This window comes from Festucalex cinctus, chromosome 1 (assembly GCF_051991245.1).
Source record: "Festucalex cinctus isolate MCC-2025b chromosome 1, RoL_Fcin_1.0, whole genome shotgun sequence".
NCBI classification, from domain to species: domain Eukaryota; kingdom Metazoa; phylum Chordata; class Actinopteri; order Syngnathiformes; family Syngnathidae; genus Festucalex; species Festucalex cinctus.
The window spans coordinates 19,634,665-19,657,856 of record NC_135411.1 but is presented as its reverse complement, the minus strand read 5'-3'; the positions used below and the strand labels follow the sequence as shown (position 1 = coordinate 19,657,856).

At 38.7% G+C, this 23,192-nt stretch overlaps 1 protein-coding gene across 1 annotated transcript; it reads right to left on the bottom strand.

Annotated features, from left to right (window-relative positions):
- Positions 1 to 905: 905 nt before the first annotated feature.
- Positions 906 to 21,319, bottom strand: LOC144018629 (carboxyl-terminal PDZ ligand of neuronal nitric oxide synthase protein-like). The gene is made up of 10 exons (XM_077521007.1): positions 20,802 to 21,319; positions 20,470 to 20,541; positions 16,200 to 16,289; positions 16,062 to 16,120; positions 14,673 to 14,781; positions 11,760 to 11,889; positions 11,377 to 11,495; positions 10,950 to 11,111; positions 7,883 to 8,051; positions 906 to 6,195 (listed from the first exon to the last, which is right to left on the bottom strand). The coding sequence occupies exons 1-10, from the start codon at positions 20,904 to 20,906 to the stop codon at positions 5,663 to 5,665; spliced, it is 1,548 nt and encodes a 515-aa protein (XP_077377133.1). The 5' UTR covers positions 20,907 to 21,319; the 3' UTR covers positions 906 to 5,662.
- Positions 21,320 to 23,192: the final 1,873 nt, after the last annotated feature.

Here is a 23,192-nt window from a genome sequence, read left to right as displayed (position 1 = left end):
CTTATTTACTCCCAAAAACATAGAAATATGTTCTATTTTTAATGTTTTAAGTGTCCCAAAGACATATTTATGGTTTTATTTATTTTTTATGCTCGAGTATACAGAAGGCTTTAATGCAGCCTCTCAACTGCAAAGAAGGGTTAAAGAAATGGTAGTTATTACACAGCCAGGAGGTGGCGGCAGAGTATAAGAGATCAATCAGGGCCATGTTGCAAACGAGCTCAATTGCTCAGAATTCTAAATAGAATTATGATGAAACTTAGCTATATTCCATTGCTAATTGCTGCAAAACGGAAACAGATAGAAATATACTTATTTTTTTCATGATGAAAGAAGAGACACTCATCTTTCTTTTGGTAGGTTCCATGTTTTTATAGTAATAGAACATAATATTCTGTGGGCCTTGCAAAATCAGTCAAAATCCAGTAAAATATGCCGGAGTGAACGGGATTGCGTTAAAAAAAATCGGTTAAAAAAAATTTAAATAAAAAAATCCAGGAAATAAGATGCCAGAGATATTTGCACTTTTATTATTTGTACGCAATGCCTAATCCAATAGTGGAAAATGAGTTATAAGTCTTGTATCGCTTTAAAAAGGAAAAAAAAAAAAAAAAATCACACACCATCAATTAAATGTGCAGATCTGTACATGAGTCTCCAAATATTTGCACATCTGCTGTAAATTAATGCTGGTAACGCTGTTTGCTAAAGCTAATCTATACTAATATTGCTGCTCTGCTTAGAATTTGTTTTTCACCTTACAGTTGCTTCCGTGTTGTTGAAGATGGCAAATTTTTGCCTAGCTTAGCTTCCATGTAATGAGCAGAGAAACTAGTGTGTAAACAGACCATTTGCCATAACATGGCTTAATGTAAAAAAAAAAAAAAAAAAAAAAAAGGTTCAGATTGACTTTGTTCCTTTTTTAATTCCACAAGGCGATACATTACACGGTGCGTTTGTAAGTGCACTTTCATTTTTCAGTACACTTGATATAACGAGACCCTACAACCTAAAGTGTATGTGAGTGAGGGCTCAAGTAATGGAACATTAGGGGAAAATAGGGAAGAAAAAAAAAAGATAAGAGAGGATGCATAGAAGACGAGATGGGCACATTTGGGGCAAAAAAAAACAACTGACCGACATGTCCGCACTTTAGTCATTGAAAGCCGGCTTGCAGTCATGCATGCCAAAACTGGAGTGACAGTTGGCCAAAGGAATTGGAAGGCACAGATTTGTTTTATATGCCTCTCCAAAAGAGTTCCCGTGGGGCGCAACAGTCGCCCTACTGCAAGATGGTGTTAATAAATAGTGCTGAAACATGGGGGCCATAAAGAAGACACAAAAGTCTGATGTTGCATACACAAATAAGAAACTCATCCCACAAAATAAACAAGACAAACAAGAACGTGAACAAACTCAGTCCCCGTTTCTGTAAAACGTAAAAGACAAAAAAAAAAAAAAAAAAAAAGAAGTCATATCCTTGCTGGATGTGTCACGCGTATTATACCACAATATGGTTGTTATGGCAACAAGCGTGGAGCACCGTGACGTCGCCAAGGCAGGGAAGCCGACCTGTTCACAATCATCAATATATACGCATACATTACTCAACACACGGCAGAGGCAAACACAAGAAACGCTGGCACATAATACATGCTGATGCTTCGTTTTGCTTGCGGAGCTGCAGAGATAAATACGGGGATGCAGAAGCTTTGGTTTTCAGAATTACAGTTAGTAACTATGATCACTTATTGAAATGATAAATGTTACGAGAAAATTAAAAAAAATTGTAGGTCCGAGACCTTCATTAATTCCTTTTTGCCTGTTTCCTCATACGCATTAGTCTCTTCAGAAAAAAAAACAATGATTTGTACTATGACGACCATAAAAATAAAAATGTATTTGTACAAATAAAGGCCTACCTTTCCCAAAATAGACGCTCCAGGTGATATGAAGAATTACAGTACCAGTAAAGGAGTGTGGACACTCCTTCTCATTTACAGCTTGTGCAAGTGTGCCAAAAAAAAAAAAAAGTTATATTGATCTGTCTGGCAGCAGAAAGCAAGACAACCTTTTAATATATAAGCCAAATGTGTTGACAATCTTCAACATAAACATTTGCTTTCACATTAGCATTTGCAGAGATTTGGACAGTATATAATTCTTGCTACTCATATTACATTTATGATTCAACATGCATGTGTTAGAAATGTGATTTCAAGCCTGCTTTGCCATAACATCCACAATTTCAGAAGCATGACATCTTTTCACTGCGCCAAATGTGAAACATCAGGGGCTCTATTTTCGTGCGCTCGGTGAAAAAAGTGGATGCGGTTACATTTTTGTGCAGGTGCAAGTCGAGTCTACTGTGATTGGGGCTGCGTTGAACTTCTCTGGGCGTTCCGATGTGGATACAAGATGTGATCGGACTTCTTTGTGCCTGCCGATGACGTCGGGTACAGCAGCGCGACTTAAATGAAAAGCGTGAGTGTTCACTTTGGTTTGGTTTCTTTTCTTTTTTTTTTTTTTTTTTTTTAGCTCTTCAGAAATCACAATACATCACAAAAACAGGAACACATTAGCAATCTAAACTGACAATATTTGTCTCATCTCAGTAAATTAACTCTTTGCCCGCCAAAAACGTTTAATAACGTTTAGTAAAATCAAGATGTATGATGCCATAAACGTTTTTTTTTGTTTTTTTTTTTGTTTTTTGTTTTTGTTTTTTTTTATATATGAGTGCAACGTCCAAGTGCAGCGCAGCCGGGTCAATGAGTTGTGAAATCAAAAACACCCACTAACTATGGCCAGCAGATGGCAGCATTGTATCTCTTTTCAATGGCCTGCTGGTGTATGGAATTACTCAATTCAACTCAAGTTTATTAAACCTTGCAGTGGTAGCTGCTCGGGCCCTAACTAAAGCTGCGAATTACAATGAAACATGACGCAATCTGATGAAATATAACGTTTACAAGGCTGACGTGAATGACCAAAGACTTTGTAACATTAAACCTAATTTGACGGAGCAAACAAAAAATATTAGAGTCAAAGTCACTGTCAATGCATCTTTTCTTTTCAATTTTCTTCAGTCACTCAAATGACCTATTTTCAAATGGTGATTACTAAAGAACAGAATAGGGTAGAAACATACTTTTTTTCCTAATGAAAGAATGGAATGCGATCTTTCATGTGGTACCCATGTTGTATATGTGGCAAAAGAACACAATATTCTGTTTGCTTCGAAAAATCAGTTAGAATGCTCGAAATCCGCTGGCATTGGGGGTTGTTTTTTGATAACGTGTGGCAGTAAAAGAGTTAATTTGAGTGTATAGCTTTTAAATAATTATTTTTTGTTTTACTTTTTTGCATTTATGTGCTATTTAATCTCCATTCTTTTATATTTATTTATTTATTTAGGGGTGGGTATCGATTCTAATTTCCTCAATTGATTCGATTTCAATTCACAGGGGTTCAGTTAATTTACATTTTCCCCGATTCGATTCGATTCCACTTCAATTCAATCGATAATGATTAATTACGGAACATCAATTCTTCTCCGCATAATTAAAAACTCCACAAACAAATTCCAGATAAAATATTGCTGAGGCAGTAACTGGTTAAATAATTCAATAATTGTAAACAAAGATTCTGAATGGTCTTAAAGAGGCAATAAGTCAGGTCTTTCATGAATGTAAGAAAATACTTTTAAAATTATACAGTATTTTCAAGAAATGGTTTTCGGAATTGATATGCTGAACAAGGAAAATCGATTCAATATTGATTTTTTTTAAAACACTGCCCTATGTTTATTTGTATTTTAGCTCATTTATTATTTATTCAATCTATTTTTATGATTTATTCAACATTAAAGTATCCTGTTTTTATATTCTTGGGTTTATTTACGTTTTTACAATTTCAGTCCGTAAATTTTTGTTATTTAAATTACATCTGTAATATTTTCTTTCCAATGTTTCGACGTCAACGGGATAATTTCCAGCCAATCCTGTAGCGTGATGTCATCGGTAGGCGACCCCAATATGATCCGGCAGCCCGATCACATCTGGTACAGACACCGGTGGACACAGCTGCCACATGTGGCAATTGGTAACAGATAGGAGACTCCACTCGGCCTTCATGGGCGCATCTTCATATTGGTAAATCAAGTTTGTGAATTCGGTAGGCACACTACACCTTCCTGCATTTCGAATTCGGTGACAAAAAAAAAAAAAAGACAAAAAAAAAGATTTTAGACTTGGTAAAACCAGGTCTAACTTGTGGCGCAGGTGGTGTAACACAATTTTGGTGGATTTGTCACATGCAGATTTGGTGCACAATTGGGCAAACACCACTATTACTTTCAATTCTACCTGTGCAAATTCTATGAAAATACCAAACGAAAGAAAACTCCACCCATGCGCACAGTCATACTGCACTTTGCGCTAGAACGAAAATAGGGCCCCAGAACTTCTCTTTCATCTCAAATGAGCAACCAGTTTGAAAATACGGTGGAACCTCGGAGTTCGAAGGTCTCGGAATTTGTTCAAATCAGACTTTGACCAAAAAAAATCTGAGAAAAAAAATATGCTTCGGAGAATGACTTCATTTTCAGAGTCCGAACACCCAAGCAAAGCCGAACGTACCTTGAACGGGTAGACTAGCCAAACCGAGCGATGCCGAACGCACACTTCACGGTAGTCAAGACGAGACGCTGCTCATTTCGAGCCATAGTGTGAACACTCATGGAGGTTGCGAGTGCATTTTGATTTTTCAGCGGCAATTTTCTTCTTTACCATGGTCCAAAGAAAGACAACAGTACCAGTGGCAGCAGAAAAACAGAAGGAACCACAGTGGATTTAAAGGGATACTTAACTAATTGAGCCATTTTCAACAGTAAGAAGATATTTTGTCCCGAATTAATTTGATAATTTCATTATTTTTCATGTAGAATACAATTAATACCTTTAAAAACTAATTTTTCCACTTGCTATCTGACTGACGATAAGATCACCTGTGCTGAACAAGTACGGTAGGTAACGACCAATCATGGCTCAGATTGCTGATCAAACCCAGAAAACAGGTCAGACGCTGTGAAAAATAGTGACATTAATTATAGACAAAATATCTTCTTACTGCTGAAAATGTCTCAATGAGTCAAGTATCCCTTTAAGGAAGAAGAGAATCGCGCCATTGTATCTACCGTAATGACTTCCATCCCCCCAGCACGCAAGGACCCCTTAGTAGTCTACCAATATGCCCATAACAAAATACAGCACTGAACAAAAGTAAGCGTTCACATTTTATTTTCTATTTATTTATTTTTTATGCTTTGTTCTATTTTACATAAATAGATTTTTTTTCTTTTTTTCCTGCAGCTTGAGCTTATTTTCTATTTGACAGAGCTAGAAATTAAGTTAAATTAGAAATAAATTAAAATGGAAATTTTCTGTTGCTTTTTTCTCAAGCTTGGGAACGGATTAATTGCATTTACATTATTTCCTATGTGAACAGACGTTTCAAGGTTGAACAAATTTGAACACTTTGAACACTTCACAGGAACGAATCATGTTCAAACTCCGAAGTACCACCGTATATCTTTTTGTGATGCAGTTTATTCATGATCTTCACACCTGCAGCACGACGCATGAGCGCAACGTCGTCGCCTCTACACAGCCATCTCATCGCCTAAACAGTCTGGCAAACTCTCAGTATTCAACACATGGAAGAGACGAGCGGCGCCGTCCAGCCCGGCTCCCTCCCCGTGGCCCCAACTGTCCCGGTCGTCACTCTCATCCGTGTTGGATTCGTACTCGGATCCGATTCCCGATTCCCTGAAGCGGAGCAGCTCCAGAGCTCCCAGCACCTGCTCGCCCATCGGCGAGCTGTCATCCGCAGCGCCGTCGCCGGGCGTCTCGTCCGTCCCTCGCTCTTGCTCCTGGCCGTCCGGACCTCGCGAGGAGAAGCGGAAGCACTCCAGACGGATCGCGTTGCCGCCGAGGCTCAGCGGGCTGGTTTGGGCGCCGGTGGTGCTCGAGGAGCAGGACCCCGCGGGGAAGGGGACCCAAGCGCCGTCGCCGCTCTGGTGCTGGGATAGAGAGGCTAACGGGCCGGTTGAAGGGGACGGAGTGAGCGGTTCGCTGGGCGTGCTGGGGGGTCGTGCGCGGAATGTGATCTCCAGGAGGCTGTCCTGGGAGCCCACTAAAGGAAGGACACAAATTAACTCATTAGCTCCCAAAAACGTATAAATACGTCATATTTTAAATGTTTTAAGTGTCCCAAAGACGTGTTTATACGTTTTTTTTTGTTTTTGTTTTTTTATGCCAGAGCATAGAGAAGGCTTTTATGCAGTCTCTCGACTGCAGAAAATGGTTGAGTGGCAGCAGAGTATAAGAGATCAACCAGGCCATGTTAAAACTCCCACAGTTCTAAGCAGAATTGTGAAAAACGATGAAACTTAGCTATGTTCTATTGCTAATTGCTGCACAGCGGAAACGGATAGGAATATACTTTTTTTCCCCCACTGATAATTGAAGAGACTCTAATCTCTCTTTTGGTATGTTCCATATTTTTATAGCAATAGAACATAATATTTCACGGGCCTTGAAAAATCAGTCAAAATCCAGGAAAACACTTAAGTGAAAATGGTTGGGAGTGAATGAGTTAAAGGGCATTTCTGAGCAAGGCTGTGACAGGACTAATAATTCACCACTATTTGACAACGACTCACTTCCACATGCACGGACGCAAAATCCCATTTAAATGAATTGAAACGAAGATCATCTGCTCCAGCCTACCCAAAACACATTTTTTTGTTTATAAAAATAATAATTTCAAATGTTAATACATACACAACACAAATATAAAACATACTAAAAAGGTGAAGTGTAATTAATAAACTGAAAGCCACACACACAGAATACACTTTCGTAGCAGGCCCTCTGTTCATTAAAATTAAGCAGATTTTTTTTTTTTATTCCTAAAAAAAAATTAGATGTATAGATTTAGTGCCGTATTATTTTTATAAGTAATGCCAGACACTTTAAGTTTATACAGTACGGAACATTGAAACAGTGGTTCTAAAAATGTTTCTAAGAATTTAAAACAACTGTAATTAATAATAATGAGTAATTTGGCATTATTTTATATTTATTGGGGATGGCCGAGTACCAATACCAGGTATCAGGCCGATACCCAGCCTTATTTCAAGATATTGAAACTGTATTCGCAATGCCTCTTGTGGCCGTTTTATGATCAGGAACTAGAAATTAGAATAGAAAATTGGCATTTATTTCATGCAATTTTAAGTAAAAATAAATAAATACATAAAATTATCTCTTTTTTTTTTTTTGCAACATTTTACGTATTAAAAATACTATTTAGTATGGGTACTTGGTATCAATATCGGTGAGTACTCAAGAGTTGAGTACTTGTACTTGAGTCTGAAAAAAAAGTGGTACCAAACGACAAATGTCATCTACAATATTTTTAAACACTTTAAACAGATTGAATAGCTACAAGTAACAATTCTGTCTGCATCCAAAACTTCCATGCCTGAAAACAAGTCCTTAGAATTGACTTAATTCAAACATATACATTAGAATGTTTTAAACTAACCTATATTCGTTGATTATTTTCACATTAAGTTACTTTACCACTTATCACACATTTGTTGACATGTGCCTTTAAATGGGCGTCGAGGGCGTGGCCTAATTAGTGACAGCAGGAACTGACTCCAGCTCCTGCTGGTATGTCAGATTTTGGCTCATAACACAAAGCAAAAAAAAGAAGGGGACAAAAAAGTAAAACAGAAAACAACAAAAAACAAACAAACAAACCCTTCCCATAAGTCAAAGTAAGAGAAAGTAAGTAAGTGTACTCCACTCACTGGATGTTAAATGTCCACCAGCTTTGAGTTCCAGTTCCTGGATCTGCTTGACCAGCAGGGAAATGTGCTGCAGCAAGTCAGTATTCTGCTGCAGCAGCCTCTGAACTCTCGTCTGGGCTTCGCTTCGAGCGCAAACCTCCACAGACAGCTGGCCCCGCAGCACATGCACCTGAGCAATCGCGAAAAGAAACGAGGTTCAAAATCAGAGGCAATCAAAAAGTTCACCGTAGTTTTGACTTACATCACCCACATTCTCTTTGGGTTTTGCCTGAAATCATACACATAAGTAAGAGTCCTGATGGTCAGTGGCATACTGCTCTACCACATATGGATCTATTTTTAGATGAGTAGGATAAATTGGTAAGAATGGGGAAAGTTGTTTCATTCCGCAATGCATGAGATAGGACCACGGTTGGGCACGACATTCAAACGCCCTTCATCCCGGACGTCACTACTTCTGTTTGCCTGCAATTCGGTCTCCATAGATGTTCAAACAAAGGCATAGACCAGGGTTTAGCAATCCCATTTTAGGTCAAATAATTAACAAAGAAAAAAAATCTGTCAGGATCCACAAAACATTGTAATGAGCGAAATAGTGTGTTAGTCTAATTTGCTAGATTTTTTTTTATTTTTTTGTTTTGAGGGGGGGCAATTCTTCATCGTTTTTCATACATTTTTTGTCTTTTCTGCCTCTGTCAAATTTCTTACATTTTGGGCAATTTTATTTACATAATTTTCTGCCTCTCTCCTTCCTTTTTGGACATTTTATGGCTGTTCTTTATTTTTTTATTTTTTTTATTTTTTTTACATTTTTGCTGATTTTTTGGGTTATTTTGTGGACATTTTATGCCATTTTTCGGGATTTCTTTTGTTTTTGGACATTATTTATAGTTACTTTTTAAACATTTTCTTTTCTGTTTTAAAAAAAATACATTTTCCGACTTTTTGGGCAATTTTGTGTACATTTTAAGTTTTTTTGTATTGTTTTTTGGTGTTTTTATTTTTATTTTTATTTTTTACAATTTTTCACTGCCTTTTTTTGCTATCAATTTTCTGACTTTTTTGGCTAATTTTTTTTAAACATTTTATACAATTTTTCGGGATTTCTTCTTTAGTTTTTCGACCTATTATAGCTACTTTTCACATTTTCTTTTCTGTTTTTTTTTTTTTTTAAAATATAATTCAATTCTCTGACATTTTTGGACATTTTATGATAATTTTCTGCTTTTCCTCTTCCTTTTTGGACACTTTATGGTCACTTTTTGGACATTTTGAGTTAATTCTTAAAATATTTTCATCAACCTTTCGTCTCTTTATTATCTCATCACAACTAAAAAATGGGGACTCTGACAATTTTTGAATATTTAATTATTCATTTGTTTTTCCTAAATTATTAATTAATTAAAAAAATTATGAAAAAAAAAGTAAAAAAAATAAAAAATAAAAAATAATAATAATATTCATTTCTACAATTTTATTTTTTTCAGGGATCCACGGGGAGTCACAGGAGAAGGACTAAAGCGCCCCAGATTGCAGAACCCTAACATAGACAAACCACATATGTATCAACGTGATAATGTTTGTGATTTTTCATTTGTTAGTTTTTATTTCAATTTGACTTACCGGTATGCTGTTTCAATTCAGTTAGTTTTAATTAGTTTTTAGAGCAGGTTTGTTTGTTTGTTTTTATTAGTTTGTATTTTTTACAAAATGCTTAGTTGTGCTTCTCTGTCTGCTGGAGTTGCTATTTATTTATTTATTTATTTATTGATTTATTTCAAGTTTTACACCTTATGGCATCTGTGCAACTTTGAAGCTAAACTTGCTAACACGGGCTGTTAGCTTACTCTCATGCATTGATTGGTGGGTGTCGTGCTTACTCAATAGCTACAGAAACGGAGACGAAACTAGTCAGCGCTTTTGTTGCAATATTGCAAACATGATGAAAACGCTAGTAATGTTTTTTTTCAGTGTGACTGGTTGGTGGAGACACATCTTATGAAGTTGTATGTTTGATCGAGTTGAACGGTTCCCTGATCAGCAAAGGCTGCGCTGTTGCATCACTGGCTGTATGGCTGAGTGGTTCCTGCTGCCTGACTTTGAAGCTTGTGATGAGTTTCATGGGTCTATTATTGGTTAGGACCCTTTGGAAGGTCTTTGTGTTCATGTGGTCACAGTTTTCTGTCTTGATTACTGATTTATAATACATAGCAGGGTTATAAAAGTGTTGTAATTTTATATACATATATATGTGCAAAAAAAAAATCAAAATTGAGATCTTGATATATTCAAATTCTGCACTTAATTCCCTTTAAAATGATACATGGAACGTATCTCAAAAACTGACAAAGTTACAGCAGTTTCAAGGTTCGAAAGTTGAAATTCCTAGTTTTGCGAAAAAGGGGTTTAAAGTTTTGGTACTTGCATCTTTCAAATGTCCATAGCAACCAGTACCTTAGGAAAAAAGATATGAACCTGAAATTTTCAGGATTTATTAAAATATCAATGGAAAGTCAATTCCAATAGCAGACGAAGGTCATTGTCTGAGATTTAAACCCTTGAAATGTTTTGGAAGTTTGCCCTCTCAAGAGATGAAAAATTGTCACTAAAATTCACATGCACATCTCAACTCATGTCAACTTCAATCTATGAAAATATCATATATCATATATATATATATGTATATGTGTGGTGTATATAAACTGAGCTTAAAATGTCACAGCGTCAATAGAGATGCAAAGTGACTGGAAGAGTCACACAGAAAGGCATGGAGGTGGACGCCTTTTAAAAAAATTTGTGGTTGATTCATGGGTCAAACACCTGTTGTAAATTTTGCTGTTCATTTTCCTGCTAGAGAACAGCAAGTTGTGCAAAAAGTACTGGAACAGCAAACAGTTTGACGTTTGTATTCAAAAGTTTAGAGAAGGTCATTTGGAAAGCAAAATATATATAATATAATTTTGTATGTATGAGAATTGTAATTTTGCCACAGAATTAATAAAGTAGATCCATTCATGAAGCATGAAACATGTTTTAAAAACGGCATTCCAGATAATATGTTGCGTACCTGAGCTGATGCCGCCAGTGCCTGTTGCTCCTGCTGCTGTAACTGTTTCTGCAGCAGTTGTAGCTGGTGCTCTGACGCGCTGGGGGCCTCTGCGGCTGACTGACCCGCGACAGAAGCTTTTCTGGCTGGGGAGCTCAGCAGAAGAGAGCCACTAATGGAGCCCTGGACATTAGCAAACAAACTGCGGTTACAAACCTCTGCGAAAGAGATTCATCCATCCGAGGCTCATTTTTTGGATGCCGCTGCATCTCATCAGATTCTCCCGGCGTATCAAATAAAAAGTCTGCTGCGTGTAAATTGTCTGAAAGCATCCATAAATGTCACTTGGGAGGGGGTGGTGTCATCTGTGTGCTGATGTCCTCCTATTGTTTGAATGGAATAACAACTAGGGGCACTAAAATGATCAAGTATAATTTACGGTCTCTACCTTCCCATTATTACCAAGGACCTTTTTGTTCCTCTCCAGGTCTGATGAAGTGTTGCACTCGATACTCTCCTCTGTTGTGGCTTCAAGGTCGGTCTCTGACAATGCCAACCTCTTGTCGTCTGCGGGGAAAATTGACGCAAATAAGGGACATTTCATGCCGTGTTTTTACCCTGAGCTTGACAGCGTGCAACAGAGGCAATGCGGTGCGTAGAACCCACAAATGCTTTCATCGGTGACTCAAACAACTCAGCAACACTAAAGTGCAGCTGCAGCACTGAAAGCTAATGAAAACTATATATATATATATTTTTTTTTTTTCAAGAAAGTGGCATATTTTCGATGCGCTTTTGTCAGCAGGAAGGACAGTTTGCGATGTTGGTCACCTGGCATGGCATCCGACTCCTTCTCCTTCCCCTCCTCATCCTCCTGGTCATCTGTTTTCTTCTGTAAGGTCAGCTGGTGGCACACATCAAACGCCTGACCGACCGTCCGCACAATCCGCATGGCCTGAGACTGGGGAGGGAGACGAGAGTGTGCGTGAGGCAAGATGAAGGGGCGAAAACGAGGCGAAATAGGAGAAAGGGTTGCAGCGGGGGATGGTGGGGGGGATATATGGACGAGTGAGGAATACTGTACATGAGTGGTGGTGGGAGTGAACGGGAGAAGCTTCAACTGTGTATTGATTCTGCTGCTATAGTGATGAATTGGCCAGCTCAGAATTAAGCAATTACATCATAAGGTGTAGCACAAGCTGTGTACTTAACAGATATTTTATCGACTTGAGACTTTAAATTAGACATGAAAAGCAAAACGACAATTAACTAACAAAAATAGCTAATGTAATTGGTTGTCCTGCTCCTATTACGACACCGCAACAGTATTGTCTAATAAAGCAGCTGGCCCTCCCAAGACTGCAGCCAAAAGCTCCGTAGATGTACTGAGCTGATGAAAACAAATCTAATTTGCTGGTATCAGCTGCTCCATCTCCTCCTACTCAGTTCCGCGCGTGCTTTGCAGCAGCCAGATACAAACTCGGACCGTCCTCCAGACAATGAGGCGATGTTATTCACGCACAAACACAGACGGACCTCATTTCTCTTCCAACTAGGATGATTAATATTAAGTGTCAGCTAAGTCACTGTCTGTCTCGTCTCCATGGTAAAGCGATCACACAGGAGTTATCTTTGTCTTGTGAGGAAAATTTCCTCTACTAGAGGTGTCAAACCATTATTATTATTATTATTTTAAATCAGATTAATCACATCTTACAATTTTAATTAATCATGATTAATTACTTACCGGTAATGTTAATTCTGGTCAAAATTGATAGTGCAATTAATCTGTTTTAATGCATGATTAATGCGATATATTTTTGTGATAAATTAATTAGATAACACTGACACTTTGACAGCATTATGACAGTAAAAATGCACATTTTCATCGGCACTGGCCTGCTGGACTAGCTACAGTTTTATTTGAAGTCCATGTGAAACTAGACTAAGTGCAATTTCTGGAGAAATTGCGTGGAAATTAGGGATGTAACGATATGCCAACATCACGATATGAAGGTCACGATACGATAAAGATCACAATATTGTAAAAAAAAAAAAAAGAGCTCATACTAAAAAAAGCAGAATATTGTGCTTTTGTACGTAACAGCAATGCATATAAACCACCTTCAATCTCTAATAACGATATTGAGGCACTTACTTGGTAATGCAAGCACACATTGATCGCTTCAAAAGCAAATTAGGTTCCCCTTCATCTGACAATTAGCATATTTTTTAAACATAGAAGGCCAAAACATCCCTAATCAAAATGAAATTGCACTAATAATCTAGTCACTAGAGGGTGCTAGAACTGCACAAATGGAATTCAACCTGACTTTTTTAACAGATGTGTTCCTCATAAATATTGTGAACATGATGACGACGATATTGTGGCAGTTTTAATATCACGATATTGCTCTTATCGTTACACCCCTAGTGGGAATGCTGAAAGCTGAACGCTAATTGCTGAATGCTAATAGCTGAATGCTAAGATGAATGCTTATGAGGTAAAATGAAAGATACATTATGTGAAAATTACAAAGTTTTGATTGAAGTTGAAAGATAAATGAATAAGAAGAAAACTTGAACTGCAATCTGTCTAAGGTGGGATTTCATCATTTCAGCATAATTGCTATGGATATATTTGCAATGTAGACGGCACGGTGAATGACTGGTTAGAACGTCCGCCTCCCAGTACTGAGGACGCAGGATCGAGTCCAGGCTTCGGCCTTCCTGGGTGGAGTTTGCATGTTCTCCCTGTGCCCGCGTGGGTCTTCTCCGGGTACTCCGGTCTCCTCCCACATTCCAAAGACATGCATGGCAGGTTAATTGGGTGCTCCGAATTGTCCCTAGTTGTGCTTGTGAGTGTGAGTGGTTGTTCGTCTCTGTGTGCCCTGTGATTGGCTGGCAACCAGTTGAGGGTGTACTCCGCCTGCTGCCCAAAGCCAGCTGAGATAGGCTCCAGCACCCCCGCGACCCTTGTGAGGAAAAAATGGTTGAGAAAATGGATGGATGGTGGGATTCAAACCCGTGACCTCCTGGTTACTAGACAATACACTTAACCAAGGGCGCCACCGAGCAATATCAGAGAGTTGGTATTGATCATCAGCAGTATGTATGGAAGTGGGTGTGGAAAGTGGGACTTCGAAAAACTTCAACGTCAGTCCCATTGAAAATGAATGGGGAAAAGTTAATATTTAAAGAGATACTTCACTTATTTAGCCCATTATAGCTATATAAAGTTAATATTTTGTCTCTAATTAATTTGATACTTCCATTATTTTTCACATACAATTAGTACCTTTAAAAACACATTTTGCAACTTGCTGTCGGCTGAAAATGACATCACAAGGGCTCAGATAACCAATCACAGGTCCCCTGTTTTCTAGGTTGGGTCATGTGACATTCACAAGCTGAGCTGTGATTGGTTACCTGAGCCCTTGTGATGTCATTTTCATTTTCATTTTGACTGGCTAAATAAGTAAAGTATCTCTTTAACGTTAAATTGTGCGAGTACTGTAAGTAATGTGGAATCAGATGATATATACCCCGGAAGGCGTGAAGTTTTGGAGGAAGTTGAAATTTGAACGGTGTAAATCGGAATTATTATGTGGGAATGGTTTCTCGACAAATAAGTGAGGAGAATAAAAATCCGAATAACATATGTGGGATGCTTTCAGCATTCCCACGACTACAAATTTTTGGTCAGACACGGTATAATCTAGTTCAGTGGGGGATCTAGCTTACCTTCCTCTTCGACTTGAAGACATTGCAGCGGAAACTATTACTTTCTCCATCTCTTGCTATGTAACTGAAGATCTTCAGGTCTTGAGCATCATGTGAGACATAAAAAATCCTGGTGGCATAAAAGACTGTTGGCTTTCGTTCATATCCTGAATCAAATTGCCTTTGTTTTTATTTAGTTTGGTAACCACTAAGATTTTTATTACGGAGGTTTGATGCTTTTTTCAGGCCGACACCAGTACGAGCACTCAACTCTTGAGTAGTCACCGATACTGATATCAAGTGCCGATACGACTAGTACTTTTGATACTGTAGGTGTTTTTCCACAAAGACGAACACCCTTGAAGAATAACGATGAGTCTTGCATAAGACAGGACCACGTCTTGACTTTTACTATTTAATAAAACACCAAAATGATAATACAAGCACGTCTAAAAAAGGTCAGCTCGTCTGGTCAAAAAACTATGTCGCTTCTACCATGAGCTGGCTTCATCTGTCCCATGTTCAACTTGTTGCCGTTGTATCTATGCACATTCGTGAGTCATGTGATGCTAAAAAAAAAAAAGAAGAAAAAGTTCCAATAAAAAATTATTAAACAATTTGTCTCTTTGTACTTTTAAACAAATAAATTCTAATATAAAGCATGAAATAATATTCACCATTAATTTTAACTACATTATCCAATATGCAATGTGTAAATATGACTCTGGCGACAATATACAATATGTAGAACACACTACAAATTAACCAATACACAATTGGCTCCTGCAGATACATAAAATTTCCCACTGACAGATAATGTTACAGAAAGACCTATGTATTCCAATATTGCATTTTTCCTTTAAATTGCATGAAATTAATGGCAATATTCTATTCTTGTCATTTCTCAGTTCTAGTTCCTGATCCTACCTATCAATCAATCTATCTATCTATCTATCTATCTATCTATCTATCTATTGTTAGCTAGCAAGCTAATATTGTTACCTAATTATGTAACAATATCCATCTATCTATCTATCTATCTATCTATCTATCTATAGCTATTGTTAGCTAGCAAGCTAATATTGTTACCTAATTATGTAACAATATCTATCTATCTATCTATCTATCTCTATTGTTAGCTAGCAAGCTAATATTGTTACCTATGTAACAATATCTATCTATCTATCTATCTATCTATCTATCTATCTATCTATCTATCGCTATTGTTAGCTAGCAAGCTAATATTGTTACCTATGTAACAATATCTATCTATCTATCTATCTATCTATCTATCTATAAATCAAAGCATTCTAAAAAATAATAATAATTTAAAACCGTATTTAAAAAACAAAAATTCAAAATGAACTACAAACGAACTCAAATGCAAAATGGAAAATGATTATAACCCACCTGAATATGGGATCCTGCGTCACCAAGATTGTGCTCTCATCCCATGACCACCCTTTTCTCTGCCAGGACAAACAATCAAATCAAAGTGAGTTAGCGTTTGATGCAGCCGGTCATAAAACGGTACTTTACGAGACTGACCTTTTTTTTTCTTAATATCACTTTGACAAAATCGGTGGAAACAACAATGTTGACCTTCTTTTTCTTGATGTTCTTCAGTTTGAATTCGTACTGTGAAAAGCAAAACAATCGCGTTAGCATTTCAAGGTCAGGGAATCAAATGAAAAGAGGTTGAAAAACACGCTGGTGGAGAGAGTGATGAATACTGCACACTCCCACTTGAGACAGCTCTCTTTACACAGTGACAGATGATATATTGGAAACGAGAGACGGGATCGTCCGGATAGCGCGACGGTTTTGATTAGCGTCCTCTCCGAGGAAATACAAGCTCGAGTAAACACGCCGGCACTTTTCGGTTTCTCCTTCTGGAGGCTGTTTAAGATTTCAAATTGAGACTTCGCAGCGGGTGGTTGAGATGTTTGGCACACTTTCATCCCTCTTCATGATTAATGATGGAGTTTCCTCTATAGACATCTTGGCCCGGAGAGCTTGGCGCAGCCGTAATGTATTTGAAATCACACATCATGTTTGATCACGAGGCTCACTCAAAGTCATTTGAGGATATTCCCCTTGTCATAGTTTGTTTGTCCCCGTGTTGACAACCCTTTAGCTCGTCCTTCCATTCGCCCTGACACATTCGACTGAAATCCATCCGTCAGGATTTCAAATGAAGTCACTGTTATTTATAGTCGAGTGGCAAGTAGCCATGATGTTCGGACTAATGAATCAGCAAGCGATTTATCTACTAGCCAGTGATGTGCGTGTGTAACATGCACAAGATTCAATAATACATCTCGTCATACGCTCTTACTCACCACTCATCAATCGCATCAAGCCGAGGGAATTATTCTGACATTCCGAATTGTGGACGGACACTCAGGTGAAGGATACGCTGCCTCAGTAAATGTGTGTGCGTGTGTGTCAGAGGCGAATGAGGCGTAACATTGGATGAAATTATTGAACAATTACATGCACATTCACCTGACACTGAATAAGAAAACAATCTGTCACTCTTCACTCTTCAAAATGACACAATAAGCGTTTTTGATTCATTCAGATATTTTGTTTTCTCTGTACAGTGTCCTGTTCATTGACTTCTGTAAGATGAAAAGAAAATCTATCTACAGTTGTTTATCATTTCAGAGTAGAGATTAGAGATTGTGCAAACTATTTGTCACTCATAACGATATCTCGTTGTTTATAACTAGGGATGTTCGATACCACTTTTTTCAGACCGATACCGATACTCAGACCCTCAGCACTCACCGATACCAAAACCAACTGCCGATACCAGTAGTACATTTTGACAAATAAAAAAAATCACTATAAGATATTTTTAAACAAATATATTTCCTTTCATTTTGACCAAAAAAACAGCAGTCACTCTTCAATAGTCTTAACGCTCAAAATAAAACACAAAAATGCTCTTTTAGTTTAAGATTCACAATTTTGTAGTATTTCCAAACCGGTGAAGTTTTGGCGAAAAACTGCTGCCAGCTAGCGCCAGTTACAGGCAAGGAGGACTCACTTAACGTCTTCCCCCTCTGCCATCGGTCGCTTGTATTCGTCTGCGTCACGAGTACTCGAGTACTTGAAAAAAGGCTGGTATCGGCCCGATACCGATACCTGGTATCGGTACTCGCCCATCCCTATTTTTAACCATGTTATTTGCACAATGACAAATGAATAAATATTCAATATTGAATATTGAATATTGCAGTTGTGCAATACTAAAACAAATATGACTTCTATTAATGTGATTGCTTATTTGATCACTTCAACCATTGATCTTGAGTCACTGTATTGCAATACAGCAAAAATGAAGGTCCTTACAGTAGAGTTGTTTTTACGTGCTTTCACGTAGTAAAATGCCATATGCATCAACCATTGTGCAGCAATTGAATGCATTCATTTGCTTCACACTGGATATGAGCGATCAGGGAGTTCCCCTCCATGAGCAAGCACAATACACTCTAAAAACAGTTGGGTCCAAAATAATCCTATTATGGGTGGGGTGAACAGATCCTCTACTTGGGTCAATTTGACCCAACTTTGGGGCAAAAAATGGGTCTTTTTTTCTTTCTTTCTTTCTTTATTTATTTATTTTTTTGGGTAAAACAACCCAGAATGTTGGGTCATATCTTCTACTTGGATCAATTTGACCCAACTTTGGGGCAAAAAATGGGTCTTTTTTTCTTTCTTTCTTTCTTTATTTATTTATTTTTTTGGGTAAAACAACCCAGAATGTTGGGTCATATCTTCTACTTGGATCAATTTGACCCAACTTTGCCGAAACGAATTGAGATGTTTTGTATTTAACAACCCATAAAGTTGGGTAAGATCCTCCACTTGGGTTAATTTGACCCAACTTTGTGTCAAAAGATTGGGTCATTTTGAACAAAACAACCCAGAAATTTGGGTCAAATTGAATCATAAAGTTAATTGGTCCATTTTTATTTTTTTTTTAATCCATAATTGGGTTACTTTCTAGAGTGTGGGAATGGGTTAAATGTGGTACAAAATATTAATAGGGATCAAATTTGTGGCATTAATGCACAACCCACTCTTGTGCAGGCTTAATATAAATTACGTAAATTGTACCTCAAAACAAAAAAAAACAAAAAAACATTATACACTTGTGCTCTATTTTCTTAGACAGGTGACTGCGCACGCGACGTACAAACGCGCGCATTGCCATTTTCGTGCCAGAGCAAGTTCCGGTGGACGGAGCTAGCAATTTGGTGACAAAAAGTAAACAAGAATTTAGAAATTTAGACTCGCAAAAAGCAGGTCTAAATGGTGGTGCAGGTGTTGCAACACGATTTTAGTGGATTTTATGGAGGCGAAGGTGAATATCATCGTATTTAATGCATAAATATGAACAACATGGTGCTGCAATCTCCCATCATTGTAGAAATTAGAGGTAGACTGATTTAAAAAAAAAAAAAAGAAAAGAATGAGGGGGGCCGCTTCGATTAGCTGGGATTCAGCTGTGTACCATCTCTATATTCTATCTGTGCTAGTCTAGCAAAATACTAAGACAGAAAACACCACCCTTGCTCATAGACTCGTGCATTTTGTGTTACTTGTTCTGGGTACAAAAATAGAGCACTTTAATTAAGTTAGCTTGTGTAATTGCTGTTCAAGGGGATCACAAAAGTCACAACTCACTTCATTTTTTCCAATTTTGATATATGTATCATGTATCATTATGTGAGGACGTCAGCATTTGACAGATTAGACTTTGCGGTTTTTGTCACTTGCTGGTTTTAGAAGCTTTAAGGCCGTCGCACTGCTCCAACATCCATCCATCCATTTTCTGAACCGCTTGTTCCTCACAAGGGTCGCAGGGGGTGCTGGAGCCTATCTCAGCTTGCTATGGGCAGCAGGCGGGGTTCACCCTGGACTGGTTGGCAGCCAATCGCAGACTGCTCCAACAATTTAAGATAATTGTTGTTGAAAGGCTTGAACCGCAAGATCACTCGCTCAAACGACAATAACCTGAAGTCGGTAGAGGAAACACCAACTGCCGTTGTCGTGCAGGTGTGACAGCCATAAAGTTTCTCAAACGGCAGGCGAGGACAGAAAAAAAAAATCTCACCAGGGAACGAGATGCTTACAAACACTGCAAAAGCTGTCAAATGCTGATGGCCTCACGCCTGTCCGCATTCATTTATCGTGATTTTTGGGACACCCTGTATATTTATGTTTTTTTGTTTGTTTTTTTGTGCCTGGGGACTGACAACTTGACAAATCTCTAATTCAAAGGATTTTTAAAAGGACATCAAATGTCCTCAACATATGCCAATAAGGCATCACTACCCCAGATGAGGATTAAATCCTCATCGCGTGTCATTGAGGACACCGCCAGCCTCCGTGTGACTCAATAAGTTGGATTTTAGATTGGATCTCGGCGCTGACCAACAGATAGTAAATCCTTTCCTCCAGCGCGTCTCCCTAACACTGCAGTGAGAAGTAATTGCTCTGCAGTCGCTGGCCTCGTCTGAGCCTCGGGAGAGATGTTGATTTTTCAAATGGCGTGGCACATAAACCTCCTGCATAAAGTCAGAATATGGATGTCATTCAATAACTAAAGTGCAGGAAGTATAATAACTTAAGGTTCACATGAAGCGTAAAGAGGATTGCTCCTCCCACCACTGTGCACAAGGTGTGACATTAAACGCACCCGCCAGGAAGTGCACACTTCATCGATTGCTTGGTTGTGTGTTTTCTTATAGCGATTGCAGCAGTTGAACGATTTGTGGGTATGAAATATTTGATTGTTTCTTACTCTGATTCTTCTCATCGCAGCAACTATTTCCATGCGGCTGCCAGGACGACCCACTTCCAAGCTGCCAATGTACTGTAAAAATCCAAAGGAAATCCATGTCAGAGAAAGGACCACTTGTTACTTATCTGTCATATTGTATCAACTCAAACTCCTATTGATACACTTCAAACAGAACTGGTGGACAGAAATGCTGGTGACAAAGTCATAAAATGAAATGCAGTTAAAATAGGCACACATTCGTGCACAATGGCAATAGACAGAAAAGACAGGAGAAAATGAAGCAGACTACTTGTGACAAGAGGGTCCAAAAATGATGATGCGGGGGTCTTTACCTTTGCCTCGAAGCAGACTCCATGCTGGAACACCTCCTCGTTATGCATAGGGATCCTCAAATCGAGGGAGTCGTCCACCAAATTGTACTTGGTCACCCCTGGCATCGCTCATTTATCGAATGATTGCGGACGTACTCGACACTTGTTTGGCCTCAAGACACCCTAAAGACGAGAACTGATGCGCATCTTTTCTGCGCAACGTTACCCCCTGGAGGTCGTCCGGGTCGAGCGGTACCGCTCCAGACGGATCGATAGAGCTGGAGAGTTCGTTCGGCTTGTGGAGCTGATCGGTGATCGATGTGCGCAGTATAGCCGAACGCCCCCCACCACCTCCACCCCAACCCCAGTGTCCTTCGCTGTGAGGCACGACGGAGGATTTGTCGTTCTGCAGATGACTCAACACATGACTCTTGTTTGCTCAAAGGTCTGCATCATGCGTCTGTTTGTTTCAAATGTTCAACGTTGACAGGCGGCGAGTGCTTCTCATCCTTTAAAGTGGGTGGAAGAGAAGAGCAAAGTGTCTTTTTTTCTTTTTTTTTTTTTTTCTCCCAGCAGGAATGGATCTTGTTTTGTTTGTGTGACATCTAGTGGTACCACCGGGAACATGCTGCTTCTGGAAAATCCACAGGCGACAACTTCGTCAGGATACTTTCAAAAAATGTACAGTCATTGTTGAACCTCAATTAAAGAACATTTATGTAAAAGCGTCAATATAGACACAATGAATACGCATTTGAAAACCTACTTTCAAATATTGTGAAAACATATAGGCCTATGCCATAAATTATTAAATAAAAGTCCCACCAACATTTGTTTCCTTTATTGCATATGTTGCTAGGCGCCCACACTAGTTTAAACACGGCATTGTGATTACTATTTCCTTTGTGGAATATGAATTAAGCAGCAAAATCTACCTTTTTTTAAAAAAATCCATCTCAGGGGCGGCCATTTGCCACTTGCTGTCGAGTCAAATGACATCACAATGTTCAATGCAGCAGTCGAGGAAAGTGGGAAGTCAGAAATATCGTACTGGGATTGTCGCAGTTCCGACATGGTCCTTGTTTTCATTTGCCTTGTTTGAGGCAAATTTATATAAACAACAAAGATGGTGGATGACTGGTTAGCACGTCCACCTCCCAGTTCTGAGGACTCCGGTTCGAGTCCAGGCTCCGGCCTTCCTGGGTGGAGTGTGCATGTTCTCCCCGTGCCCGCGTGGGTCTTCTCCGGGTACTCCGGTCTCCTCCCACATTCCAAAGACATGCATGGCAGGTTAATTGGGCGTTCCGAATTGTCCCGAGGTGTGCTTGTGAGTGTGGATGGTTGTTCGTCTCTGTGTGCCCTGCGATTGGTTGGCAACCAGTCCAGGGTGTCCCCCGCCTACTGCCCAGAGCCAGCTGAGATAGGCGCCAGCACCCCTCGCGACCCTTGTGAGGAATAAGTGGTCAAGAAAATGGATGGATGGAGAAAGATGGCCGATTCCCATAAATTGTTTGGTGTTCTGGTTAACTGAGTCAGTCCAAGTTGTGTCAAGTAAACTCATTTCAAATAACTACATTAATGCTACAATTATGTTTTTCCAATCACGGTCTGTGTCTCTACGGGGTCGCCATACGAGTGACATCAGCTGGATGGTGATGTTGGAGTTTTCCTCAACTTCGTGACTCGGATTTCTGATTTAAGGGGGGGGGGGGGGGGCATTCCTGTAACCAGGGGTGCAACTACCTACTTTCTGAGGGGTATGCAGGCACATGAAAGGCGCAACCCCCCCCCCCCCCCCCCCCCAAAAAAAAATAAAATACATAAAAATAAATAAATAAATGCAATTTTGCCAACCATTTACTTTATGAGGTTTTGAAACAATGCCTGTAATATTACAACAGGTGATAAGCTTAAAGGGAAATTGAGCAGTATTTTTTGATTTTCCAATGTTCATTCATTGTTCTATTGCATCAACAAGCATTTTTTTTTTTACGTAATCACTAGATATATTACATAGGTCGTCGCAATATTTAGGCTGTTGCATTCTATTAGTTCATCACGAGATGGCACTAAATTCTACACACACACAAAAAAGAAAAAGATATATACAGTAATAAATAACAGCAGCACACAGTGCTCAACACAGTCTCTGTTGTGGAAATATGAAATGATGAGATTTGAAGAACAATTTGTACTCTGTTGTTGTGTCTTTGCACCAAGGTTATTTTAGTCAACAAAAACTAACAAAATAACAAAAAGTTCAAAAAACATTTTCATTAACAAAACAACAACAACAACAACAACAAAAAAACAACCCAAAAAAAACCCTACAAACTATATTTTATGTAACTAAATCTACGGTAACTATAATTACTGCATAGTGAAAATGTCCTTTCATCTTTGATAATTTAA